This window comes from Strongylocentrotus purpuratus, unplaced genomic scaffold (assembly GCF_000002235.5).
Source record: "Strongylocentrotus purpuratus isolate Spur 01 unplaced genomic scaffold, Spur_5.0 spur5_scaffold_5, whole genome shotgun sequence".
NCBI lineage: Eukaryota > Metazoa > Echinodermata > Echinoidea > Camarodonta > Strongylocentrotidae > Strongylocentrotus > Strongylocentrotus purpuratus.
In genome coordinates this window covers 31,294,375-31,306,921 of record NW_022145611.1, presented here as the reverse complement: position 1 = coordinate 31,306,921, position 12,547 = coordinate 31,294,375, and the positions used below count along the sequence as shown (strand labels likewise).

The following is a 12,547-nucleotide window of genomic DNA, read 5'->3' as shown; positions in this document are numbered from 1 at the left end:
ACATGTTGCTGTGTAAGTCTGGTGTTGTCGATTCTGAGAGTACTACATGATAGTCGACATCCAAGCAACTAAGAGGATAGCAACCGATGTATTCAGCATCTGAAAAAGGTACAACACGTACATGAAATAACATGAAATAGTAGAAATAAATGTATACGATGGTGATGATGATGATGATGATGACAACGGTGGTGGTGGTGGTGATGCTGCTGCTGATAATGATGTGCAGTTTACTATGCTCTGTTGAATAAGTCACTGGACTGTTTATCACAAGGTTCCAGGTGCTATTCCCTGCCAGGGCACTCACCTCCTTTGACATTAAGTCTACATTTGCTCCACTCAACCCAGGTGTTGTAAGTGCGGATTGGTAGAATGTATTCCTTGTATGCACTGAGCATAGTCATTGCAGGGGCTAAAGCACATAATGTGATGTGCACTATATGATGGTAATGATGATGATGATAATGACGAGCTTTTGACAACATATCAAATACAAACAAATGTGATAAAATTATGATAATTTGCATTTCCAAGCATTGCATTAGAAAAAAAGGGACTTTACCCCCCTTGCATTTCTCTCATTACAGTATAGAAGGCTGATAATTCGTAGTTGTATTATGAATACTGAAAGTCGTTGATCTTAGAAGAAAGTAGAATAAAAGTATTCCATACATTCCTAAAAAACATATCGAACTTCATACTGCCGACTGTTCTCCGTGTAGAAAACAATTTTTTTATTGGTTTGACGTATGTGTCCAAAACATTGTATCGTTCTTTCTCAAAGGACTTTGTTACTCAGCTGTACCAGAGCTAATCCATAGTTAAAACTCTATAAAGATGGCGATACAAAGAGATACGACAATTGTTTTCAAAAACTGTGAAAACACCACGTGATGCATTCAAATAACACTTTAAAAACCGCCATTATTTTGTTTTACTAATGTGCGAAACCACGATTGATCTTCGCAGCAGCTCACTTTTGACAAGGGTGTAGTGATTAAGTGTGCTAATTGATACTAATAGCTCTGAATACATCTATTCTACAGTCACATACTCTAATATGCCTCTTTTACCGAACATTCATGAGCCTAGCACAATTTTAATTACAATGTGCACAATAATCATTAAGTAACTGTTCATCAATAAAATAAAGGATATCGAGAATATGAAAGGAACTGCCAGTCGTAAGTTGTATTTTCCCTTTATTACTTAAAGTAAATAAAGTGTTTGATCAATATTATATTATATTATATTATAATTTAACACATTGTATATACTCCTATTAAGAAACAATGATATATTATGTTATATTTTGATTTATCATAGTTCTCCGCCACCTGTGATTTTTGTTCATTTATTTTTACATTTGTTTTCTTTTATTCTGTTGAAAAAGGAAACAAAGTCATGAACTAATATATGAATAAGTCTTGCGGGGTGCATGTTTGTGTGGGTGTGTTTGTGTATCTGTTTTTAAAGAATTTTTGTTTTCTTCAAGCAGACAAATTAGAGCTGCCGTCATGAAAGATATCATTAAAACTGATTACATTGCAATAAATGTTTAAATGTCAGCCTAATGACCCTCATATATTGAATGAAGAAACTGGGTGGCAATTAAAAAAAAAAAAACCCACATCTAAAACGCGTAAAAACAAACATTGTGCCCTCCATAACAGAAATGAATGTGTTGTATCAAGCCTACGATCACGAGATAGAAATTGCTGCAATATAGCGTTTGACACGTGTGTTCTAACCAAATATTCAGAAAGTTTGCCAAACACTTCAAACTAAAATGATGGTTGAAAAACAAATCTATGGATGTGTTAGCGAATTATCTTTTATTCGTCACTCTTGAGGTGTGTTTGTTCTAGTTTTCCCTTGCAAAGCGAAAAATATATTTGCTGAGAACACCTCGATCTTAATGAATGTTTGATGTCAAGATTTAATGTTACTTACTCTTTCCAGCATTATGGATTTACCTGTGTGATAAGCAAGTACATTAAGAGCAGAGATGTCACTCAGATTAGTTTCCTTTGTCCAGTTATATCGAGACATAGGTATAAGTAGAATTTATAATTTGCCTGAATAGAAGGAGAGGGAGAGAGAGAGAGGGGGGGGGAAAGAGAGAATAAGAGAGAAGGAGAGAGTGAGGGAGGGGAGGGTGACAGACGAGAGAGTGTATAAAGCCAGTAGATGCCTCAGGGGTAGTCATTTGAAGTGCTCCGGACAGTCAGTTTGCCCTGTATTGGCTGGAAGAATGTTGAATTCAAAGGTAGAGGGTTTGGCAAATGAAAACTTGTCTATGTCGCTCCCGGCTTGGTACATGTAGAGGACCATGTCATGATTTTTCCATGTTTGCGATTGGTTATAGGAAAATAAAGCTGTCAGAGGAAAGGCAGAGAGACCGTTGATATATTTTGCACCAGTCTACTATAGCCTTGTGATAGAACAGGCCACTGGCATTTGAGGATCATGCCAGTCACACTGCTTGTCCTCCTGTCTAGAGACGCTCGACCTTTTCAAGATTCTGGATATCCGATATATCATAGAGATCGCAGACGCTGGAACAGTAATCAAGATAGAGGTCACTTCGGACATAACTTAATTTATTTATAATTCAAACGAATTAAATTTACTTTAAACAAAATAAAATGGAAGAGATGTCAACAGAGCAAACTTCAAACTATACACTTGTTTCGTCCTTCAGCTCCATCTGCCATCTGTCTGTGCCACTTATATACATAATTTTCTATCCGACTCTGGGAATCGCTGGTCTGTTGTCATTCAGTACTCTTCTACTTATTCCCTGCTATCGTCAACTTCGACAACGTCGATTCATGTTTCAGTTCAATATTGTCTTAGCAGATTTCATCACCATCATTGGAGTCACCTTGGTAAACATCGTATTTTCGGGAGAAAACTCAAAGGTATAATTGTAGTAGTATTTGATTCTTATATATTTTTAAAGACCAAAGTAAGGTGTTTTTTTTAAAAATTACTTTAATGTTTTCTGTTTTCGTGTTATATTGGTGATGGCTCTAAACGCTGGTATTGCTAGAGTATTCACTATAGGAAGCCCCCTCTGGGAGTGCAGTGTTAATTATATTAATACTGATGAGGATACCCTACATAGACAAGTATTAATTACTATTATTATTCCTTTACTCTAACATTTATCAATAGCTTGAGCTTCAAATGATTTCAGTACGACTAGTGATTGTCATCGGAACCAACGTGTCCCTTATCAACATCTTCTTCGTTATTCTCTCTATGCGCTCATCACCATTCGAATCGACCCCTTCGGTGTACGCAGCATCATCACCACTCCAAGATGCTTTGTCGCCTGTATCGCATCTTGGTTAACCACTTTCTCTGGAGTGAGATTTTTGGACAATTATAGAGATGCAGAACTTGGCGCCACCATTTCACAAATGGTATTATGTTGTTTCACGGGTGCAAGTATTTGCCTGATCTACCACGCTGTTGGTAAGGCTCCATGCAATGGCAACATCCAGATGGTGGAGAGAAAAAAAGAAAACAAACAACTTCTTCGGACATTTGCTTTACTTTATGGAACAACTTTGATTTCGGCTACATTGTCATTAGCTTTATCGATCAAATTTAAACAAAACAGGGCATATTACATAATTGCCAACCTTTTCGGAGATTGTCTGTACTTTATAGTCCTATTGTGTAGCATCTTAAATTTGATTACAAATTCTGTGGTGTATTGGTGGAGATTAAAAGAATTTCGTTCGATTCTGTTTTGCAACAAAAAAAGGGTGGTTCCAATATATATCGACGAAAGATTATAGTAATCTGTTCTGAAGAAAAAATATTCGCATTTATTTTACAATTTAGTTCAAAAGCATGTTATAACTAATGAGAAAGTCACATTAACTACATAAATGATGTCACTTGTAATGTAGGGGGAAAAGTACATTTCAAATGTTTCCTAAATGTATTCTTGAAGCAGAAATTCACCATTTCTGTTCCTTTGAAAATTACTACTTTGTAAATAATATTTGTTCTAAATTACTTTTTTCTTCGCTTTTGGTATTATTGTTAGTTCTCATCTGATTGAAAACATATCCATGACTGTTTTTTATTTCATTCTTGGAGGGTTATTGTAGAAAAAAATATAAAAAAATAGTTATTTTCTTCAAGCACAAAACTTTCTGTTTTCAATGTAGGGGTTTCATAGTTGCCTGTGATTTTAATTTTTTAATTTTTAAAGGTAAGAAAAAAAACGGCTACTTGGCATTTACTTGCAAACTTTAATAACTTTATTCTCGTACACTTCTAATTCGTATATATTGTTTTTCCTTTTGTTCTTGTTAATTCATGATTTTCGTTGAGTATAAGTTGAAGATAATTGTTCAAGATTCATAAAGCTCTGATGAAAAAGCTTATTAAACTGGGCCTTCTAGAATTTTGTCAATACACATATTTAACATTTATAGTGTTGGATCCAGCATATTCAAAGTCTTAATCAACCAATTAGATAAAGTGGTCAATCCTCGGCCCTATTAAATGGTGATTTAACATTTTAGTTTTTAGAGTGTATAGGGACACTCAAATTAGTTATTTGAATCTGTCAAATCCTATAAACAGTCTGCACATTTTTGCAACAGTATAATCTACCATCATTGAGAAACCGTTCACCTACAAATGACGATTACGAAAAAGAAACGACGCTTGATTATTATTTTTTCTTAATACAGAATAGTCTTGATTTAGACAACATAAAAAGTCCATCCCGACATAATAGCGTAAAATAAAGTTATTGAAAAATCCCAGTTTTATGCAGTAGTAACTTCTAATTACAAATACTGCTTGTAAATAAAAAAAAAAAACAAGTATTGGTTGTATTTTCATTGTATACAAGTGTTGATTAAAATTGGAAGTTACTCAAATCTTTTTAATTTACGTTTGACAATGATGTTGTAAATCGCTGTATATATGATTTATTTCAAAAGGTAGGCTTAACGTGTAACCAATACGAACAAAGGTTCATTTACCACGCAATTAATTTTGTTTTCGTTTTGACAAAAAAATTACCGCATGCGACAGAAGGAAAATATGGAGACATGGAATTGGATGTTCGTTGGAAGGCAGTTTTCAAATAACTTTTTAAGCAATTGAGTCAATGTAGGCAAAAAGTCGAAATTGTCTTCATCATTCCGTGTTTGATATACTTGTTGGACAACTTATTCTTTGTACTTCGATTATATTTTAATTTGTCATAGTTATCCGCCTAACGGGTTTTTTTTCATTTTTCTACATTTCTTTACTTTTATTTTGTTGGGAAAGGAAACAGAGTTATGAGCTTATATTTTTTTTAAAAGTATTGCGGGGTGCGTGTTCGTGCGGACCTGCGTGTTTGTGTAGGTGTGTATATGTATCTGTTTAAGAATGTTTTCTTCTTCTTTTTAAGGAGACAAATTAGAGCTGCTGTCATAATTGAAAACATTACAAGTGAGTACATTGCAGTAACTTTTCAATGTCAGCGTAATGACCCTCATATATTGAATGAAGAAACTGAGTGGCAATTAATTTTTTTTTTAATCTACTAAATTAGCGAACGCGTAAATAGAAATATTGTGCCCTCCATAACAGAAATGAATGTGTTGTATGAGGCCTACGATCACAAGATAGAAATGAATTAGTGTATTAATTTTTATTCGCCACTCTTAAGGTGTGTTTGTTGTAGTTTTTCCCTGCAAACCTGAAAATATACTTGCTGAGAGCATATCGATTTCAATGAATATTTGATGTGAAGATTTAATGTCACAAACTCCTTCCAGCATTTGGACTTACCTAACAGAGATGTCACTCAGATCAGAAATGTCTCTGTTATCAATAGTCAACGACCATTGATTTAAAAGATTTTAAAAGGGCAGTAGCTGTTGAATGCATAGGTCTAAAACCAGACTGATGTAATAAATGATTCTCGTCCAAGAATTCACTGACTTGTTGATGGACGGCCCTTTCTATAATTTTGCCATAATTTATTTAATAATGTGCAAAACCACAATGGATCTTCGTAGCAGCTCACTTTCGTCAAGGGTATAGTGAATAAAGTGTGCTAATTGATCCTAATAGCTCTGAATACGTATAATATATATAGTCACATGCTCTAATATCACTCTTTTACTTTCTTGAGTCTAGCATATATAACTTTGTCGGTCTCTGGCTGAGAAGCAGTTACATTCTCACAGTTATCTGCCCCTAATCAAAGTTGCTTAAATTAGCAATCTGACTTTTATTCAAGAGGGGCCAAATAGCCTTAAAGGGTTATTTTACATAATGTAGGGTGTAGCTTATAGCCTACAACACAATTCTATCCAACACATTTTTAAAAGCAATACCGTTTTAATGATACTCTTACCTGCTTTTGTCGCATCATCTGCGATACGCTGCTGCACAAGCAGATGCAAAATTGGACGTACAGTCGCGGTTGTTCAAAGTGAATGAGTGATTTATTCATTCATTTCATCTTTACTGATCCATGGTTTTACATAGAAAGTCTGTTTCCATTGGCTTTGTACATTAGAAGGGCAACGAATCGTTTCATTATCGAAAGACAAATCTGTGAAGGTACAATAATTTTTACAGTTAAAATACGCATAGAACACAAAACATTTTACATTTGTTATATATTTGTGTTCACGCATATTAATCTTTTAATGAATCGCATTTTATGAATCCATTACCATTAAATATTAATGTCTTTAATTTACATATTGGTTCAAGCATAAGTATTAACAGCTCGTGAAAATGGTCTATAATATCTACCTGTGCACGGATATAGTACGTGTAAATAACAATAAATACCAAATTCGTTTCAAATATTTACATGTATTCTTTTTGAAGGGACTAAACAAGAAATATGGATGAGACAAGAAATAAACCCCATCTATCTCAGGTCAACCAAGACAGTTTGAAATAGCCTGTGAAGGTAATAACAAGGCAAATCAAATCTGGTCCATAACTTATTTGATTCATGTGCACTTCCCGTGAAGTTCCAAAACGCTGTCACTTTTGTTCACAATGATCATCATATTTGCTATAATCACACTCAGGTCTAAATGGACATGACAGAAGTAGCAGTGCGCATAATGGTCGATTGGTTGTTGGATAGCTCTGCAGCAAACGTTTCCTTGAGCACTTTTAGAGGTGCTGGTTCCATCACACAATAACGGGCGAGCGAGGGAGCCAATTTACTATTTGCACCAACTAGCGGTAGGCATACACGAGGCCAGTTATATATAACACATTGAGATCTCCTAAAGCATGCACGTCTAAACGTGTCACTTCTTTAAATTTGTCATGTGGATATTACATTCAATTTTCGTTATAAGGGCTATTTGTCTTTAAAAATCCGAGAATTAACAGTACCTTTATAAGTCACGAAGTTGTATGTACAATAATGTTAATGTCCTTGAAAGATATTATCAACGTTGACAAATACAAAGCACACTATTTCTCCGGCATTGCGTAGAGTTCATTGTTGACCATTTCATGCTCAACCTCTTCGTTATTCTCAGGATATCGAGGTGTATCCCCATGTCTGTGTATGAAAGCAGCCGACCGAGGTAAAGTTTCAATGTAAGCCCGGCATTCGACGTACTCATAAGCATTCTCAGTGGCCAACGAGAGACATTGACTACGCGTCTCCTCGCCATCCTCCTCGGTCAGAACATGGTAGAAAGAAGATTCCACCACCGGCATGTTACCCATGGTTGGTTCTACGTCTCTTCGAATGTGTGTGTGTGATGTTGACTCGATGCCAGATGACTGGTGTGTACCGCTAAGATGGCATGGAGGTAGCCGAAGCTGATTTCTCATTGTCTGTGGGTCATTGGGAGGCCGCTCTTTGTTTTCGTGAGATGAAGCATGGGCATGCCACCTACGGGAATGATTGCGAGGTGTGTAAATCACCCGACGATCACTCTTTCTGAAATGTATTGAAGAAAACGGAAGAGGGGGGGAGGGGGGAGAGAAAAAGAGAAAGAGCTTATATTTTGCAGAATGGGGGATATAAATTTTAAAAAGTATCATTGTACGGATGTATCGCGTATGGATTATGAATTGGTGCTTGTGTCATCTCCACACAATTGTTTAGTACAAACTTGTTTGGAACCAGCAACATTGACAATTTGGCAAGTATGACGTCACACTTTGGTTCTCAATTTTAAGTCGCATAGAAAACTTGTTTGCATGACATAATTAGTGGTTATCGGCCTTTCTAAAGTTTGAATATTACAAAAGGTGATGAACGAAGCTATTGGAATTTAGGTTGAATTTTTCAAATGTTTTTACGATCTTGTTAGTAGTGGTGTTAGAAGTGGAAATACCTTAAACAAGCAAAGCGGACGATTAGGAACGTGGTGACGGCCGAACCTATCCCGGCAGTAATATAGATTGGGGTAAAATCACTGACAGGTGGTTTCTTTGTTCCTGACGATCCTTGCGGAAGAAGAGATGAAACCACAAGTTCAAGAAATCTTTTGAAATTTCGTCGGTATTTTTATTTTCCACATTTTTTTTTAGCAAGAAACCAATAGATATAACATATTACTTATACAAATCAAACACAAATAATGAATCGTCTTTACTTTGATATTGGAATGACAGCATTGCAGAAGAAGTCGGCAATGAGATAATTCTCAGAAATTTGCAAGCCCTCGAAAACGTATTAAAATATTTGTTTGTAGCAGCAAAATGAGTTCGTTAAAGTTCCTAAATGTGCAAAATTTCAGATCAAATGGATCATTTTTTCTTAATAAGTGAACATTGACGTCCTAAGTTTTTTCACAACAAATGGGGAGAATAAAATAATGCCAGTTGCAAAATTCAAATTTGAAAAGAAAATGACTGTACTTTGGTCAACAATGAATACTTCTCACTTAACCCATTTCAATGAAATGATTGTATGATACAAAAACAAAGTTATGGGCGCATACATACCATTAATTTCACCAATTCCATGTTTAATGCAATCGTTGTTCAATGCCTTAACCGGTTTAACTACAAGGATAAAACAGAAAAGTGATGCGAAAAAATGTTTAATAATCATCTACACTCTGATTTCACTCAACTACATTATCATTACTTTTTAAAAATCTATAACAGTGTGTATTTTTGTTACTTCTTGATCTTCGCTGTGTGTCTTTTGTATGTACTTTCTACATGCCATATATCTCTTGTTCTACATGTATTGAATTCTTTTCTTTGTTCTGTTTATCCATACATGTATATATTTATTAAAAAACAATTATAGATGTTTCCTTTAATGGCGAATAAATAAATGAGTGAGTTAACAATAGAAAAGAACGTGTCAGTTAGAGCTAAAAACAATAAATATAATCATACCATTAATGTAATTGGTAATAATAAGTTATCATCAATATTACTACCGTTGTTATGATAATCATTTTAAATACATCAGAAATTGTAGTAGTAGTAGTAGTAGTATATTACTTTTATTATCATTACTATTACCATTTTACTAATATTATTACGATAATACTTTGCTATTTATATACATTTAACTTAATATCAACAAAGACTATAGCTGAAGTATATTGAATCAGAATATGCATGGTTCTCAAAATTCATGTTTTACATCTTTTAATCATCTGTTGAGAATATTTCACAGGTTGTATACTAATGATATTCCGTTATAGATCCCTATATTACGGTCACATTCTGTGTTTATTCTCAAAATCAGCTAAGATGATGTTATTCTGATGAAGTCAGACATTCTTCCATCTACTTATTTTTTAATAACAACTTTTTAAATCTTCACATTCAATCAGCATGTCAGAATTGAAGGCTCACCAACGTAATGAGACGCAACAGTAAAACCACCGCATAATCTTTCCAAATCAGGTTTGCATGGTAAGCCACAGTTCTTGTCAGCCATCTGCTTGGCAAGACATGTCTGCTTACAGGAGCAAGCACACTCTGTTATGTTGTACAATGCTGCAATATGGAATCCATTTTCTTTACATGCTGCTGTGCAAGTGTCTGGTGTCGTTGTGTTTGTGAGGTCTGCATGGTAGTCGAATCCCAAGCAACCTCGAGGATAGCAACCGATGTAATCACCATCTGAAAGAGGGTACATCGTTTAGAATGAAGAAAAGGGCGAATGAGTTATAATTAAAGTATTGTGATGGTGGTGATGAAGAAGGTGATGGTGGTGATGAAGAAGGTGATGTCCGTGATGATAAAGGTGTACGAGGTTCTATTCGCTAAGTCACCGGAGTGTATATCACATTTTACGGGGTTCGATTCTATGCCAGGGCACTAACGTATTTTGACAGGACATTATTCTACATTTGCCGCACTCGACCATGTTGTTGTTAGTGCGGAATAGTAGGATTTATTCCTTGTTTGTACTGAGCATGAATGTTGCAGAACCTAAAGCCGGGAAAATATCAAAAGTTCCTTGGAAAATGCATAGTGTGATGAGCAGTGTATGATGATGATGATGATAATGATGATGATGATGCTGCTGCTGATGGTGATGATGATGATGATGATGATAATTAGAATAAAAAACACATACAGTTTATTAAATCAAATCAAATACGATATCATGAAAATCTGCTTTTCCAAGGAACGCATATGAAAAAAGACTTTACCTCTTGCACGTCTCTCTGGTACGTCGTTGGAAGGTTGAAAATCCGTTACGGTAGTGTTATTATCACTACTAAAAACCATCGTTCTTGAAAGTAAGCAGAGCACCATTATTCTATACATTCCTATATCTATATGGAACTTCGTATTGTCAGCTGTTCACCACATAGAGAATGAAGTTAATGGTTTGACCAGAGAGGTGATGTTTGACGTACATGTATGTGTACTATCCCAAACAAGGAACTGTTTCTCAAAGGACCGTGTCAAAATGGCGACGCAGAAAGATACGACCGTTGTTTCAAAACCACCACGTGATATGACTCAAATCACTTTAAAGCCGTCATTATACTTTAACTAATCATTGCGAAACCAAAGCTAATCTTATAAGCTCAGTTTCGACAAGAGTGTAGTTAATAACGTGTGCTAATTGATAATAATAGATCTGATTAATTCTAGTCTGTAGGCACATACTCTAATATCACTCTATTTACCAAACATTATTCGTGTCTTGAGCCGAGCTTAACTCTGTGAGTCGGCTCTGGCTGAGGAGTAGCTACAGTGCATGAACCATAGAGTGTAGTAGTCTGAGGAGTCACCATGGTCCCACAGTTCAGATACTCGGGACTTTTAGATTTGCGTGCACTGATACGTGGGACGTCCATTCAAGGCAGTGCATTAAAAGGACGTCGATCGTAGCAATCCCCATTGTCTTCGTGCGAATCTAAAAGTCTCTAATCTCTCATGAACTATGACTGACAAGGGTCAGTGTATTCAAACTAGACCATTGTCAGTCGTAGTGCGTAAAAAGAGTCTGAGCTTTTAGACTACAAAGACTTCACAGTCTATTGCGATCCATAGACCCTGTACTGTAGGTGCTTTGGTATAATTATCCAGAGACTGACACACTTAGGTTAGGCTCACGGCTTTGTGAAATGTGTTGAAGTGTCATATTGAGTCTGTGCATGGAGACTCATGACTTTGGGTCACAAGACTGAAACATTTCTTTCTTATTTAAACATAATTGCATTAAATTCTGTTTTCAATATGATTGTTCATGTAGTTCCTCCTTTGTTGAAATAATAACAATTCTGCAGTAACCGTTTTTTTCTTCTTGATCCTTTCTTGAGCACGCAAGCGATTTCTGTTGTTGTGGCCGTCAACACTTTTATTAAGAAATTGTGTTTGAATTATCTCGGGTAGTTTCCATATGTATGAATATAGCCACAAAAAAGAGCACACACACATAAAAATGAAATTTTAACACTACTGAAACATTTTAAAACTAAAATTAACGAGTTTGTGTTATTCGTTGGTCCTAAGTCCTAACGTATGTTGAGAAAGGAATATGATGCATTTAGCATAACACTTAAATTTAATTGAACAATTACATCAAAAACATATAGCTCCGTTTAGTCTAATTTGACAACGCCCCCTATCGTCGGAGTCCAGCAGCCTATAAACATGTTAGCCTATGGACTTTTACCCCAACAAAAAAATCGTTAAAAATTCATTTGTTGTTTAAACGAAAAGCACATCCACCCCGACGTACGTTATCACTAGCTCTTTCATTGGAACCCTCATGTCCCATTGACTTTTGACAGTTTACCCACCGTAATTTGGTCAAAATAGGTCGCCAGCTCGCCATTGCCTATATAACACATCCCTGGTCGAACTTTGGACGCAATTTACCACTCGATTGTACGGTTATAAGTCAAGCACACGAAGGATAACAAGCATGAATTATCATAGATCAGTAATCTTATTTGTTCATTATGTCCATTTCAGCCAACCCCCAGCGTAATTTTTCCATTTAGTATAGGCAAGCATTTTGCCGAGGAAAGCAAAAACATGAATATTCATGAACACCATGGACTATTCGATTATTAACAGAGGGGTGCAATTG

The 12,547-nt window shown here is 35.6% G+C and overlaps 1 protein-coding gene across 1 annotated transcript; it reads right to left on the bottom strand.

The window, feature by feature from the left end:
* Positions 1-5,973: 5,973 nt before the first annotated feature.
* On the bottom strand, positions 5,974-11,196 carry LOC105438636. Its single transcript, XM_030998306.1, has 5 exons — positions 10,650-11,196; positions 9,844-10,113; positions 8,971-9,030; positions 8,358-8,469; positions 5,974-7,957 (listed from the first exon to the last, which is right to left on the bottom strand). The coding sequence occupies exons 1-5, from the start codon at positions 10,765-10,767 to the stop codon at positions 7,480-7,482; spliced, it is 1,038 nt and encodes a 345-aa protein (XP_030854166.1). The 5' UTR covers positions 10,768-11,196; the 3' UTR covers positions 5,974-7,479.
* Positions 11,197-12,547: the final 1,351 nt, after the last annotated feature.

Excerpts from the sequence above, each read along its gene's own strand:
- LOC105438636 (XM_030998306.1), bottom strand. The coding sequence starts at position 10,767 with ATGTATAGAATAATGGTGCTCTGCTTACTTTCAAGAACGATGGTTTTT. Across the intron at positions 9,031-9,843 it reads TGTTGCGTCTCATTACGTTG|TTAAACCGGTTAAGGCATTG; the intron begins GTGAGCCTTCAA and ends TTATCCTTGTAG. Across the intron at positions 7,958-8,357 it reads GTCCGCTTTGCTTGTTTAAG|AAAGAGTGATCGTCGGGTGA; the intron begins GTATTTCCACTT and ends AATACATTTCAG.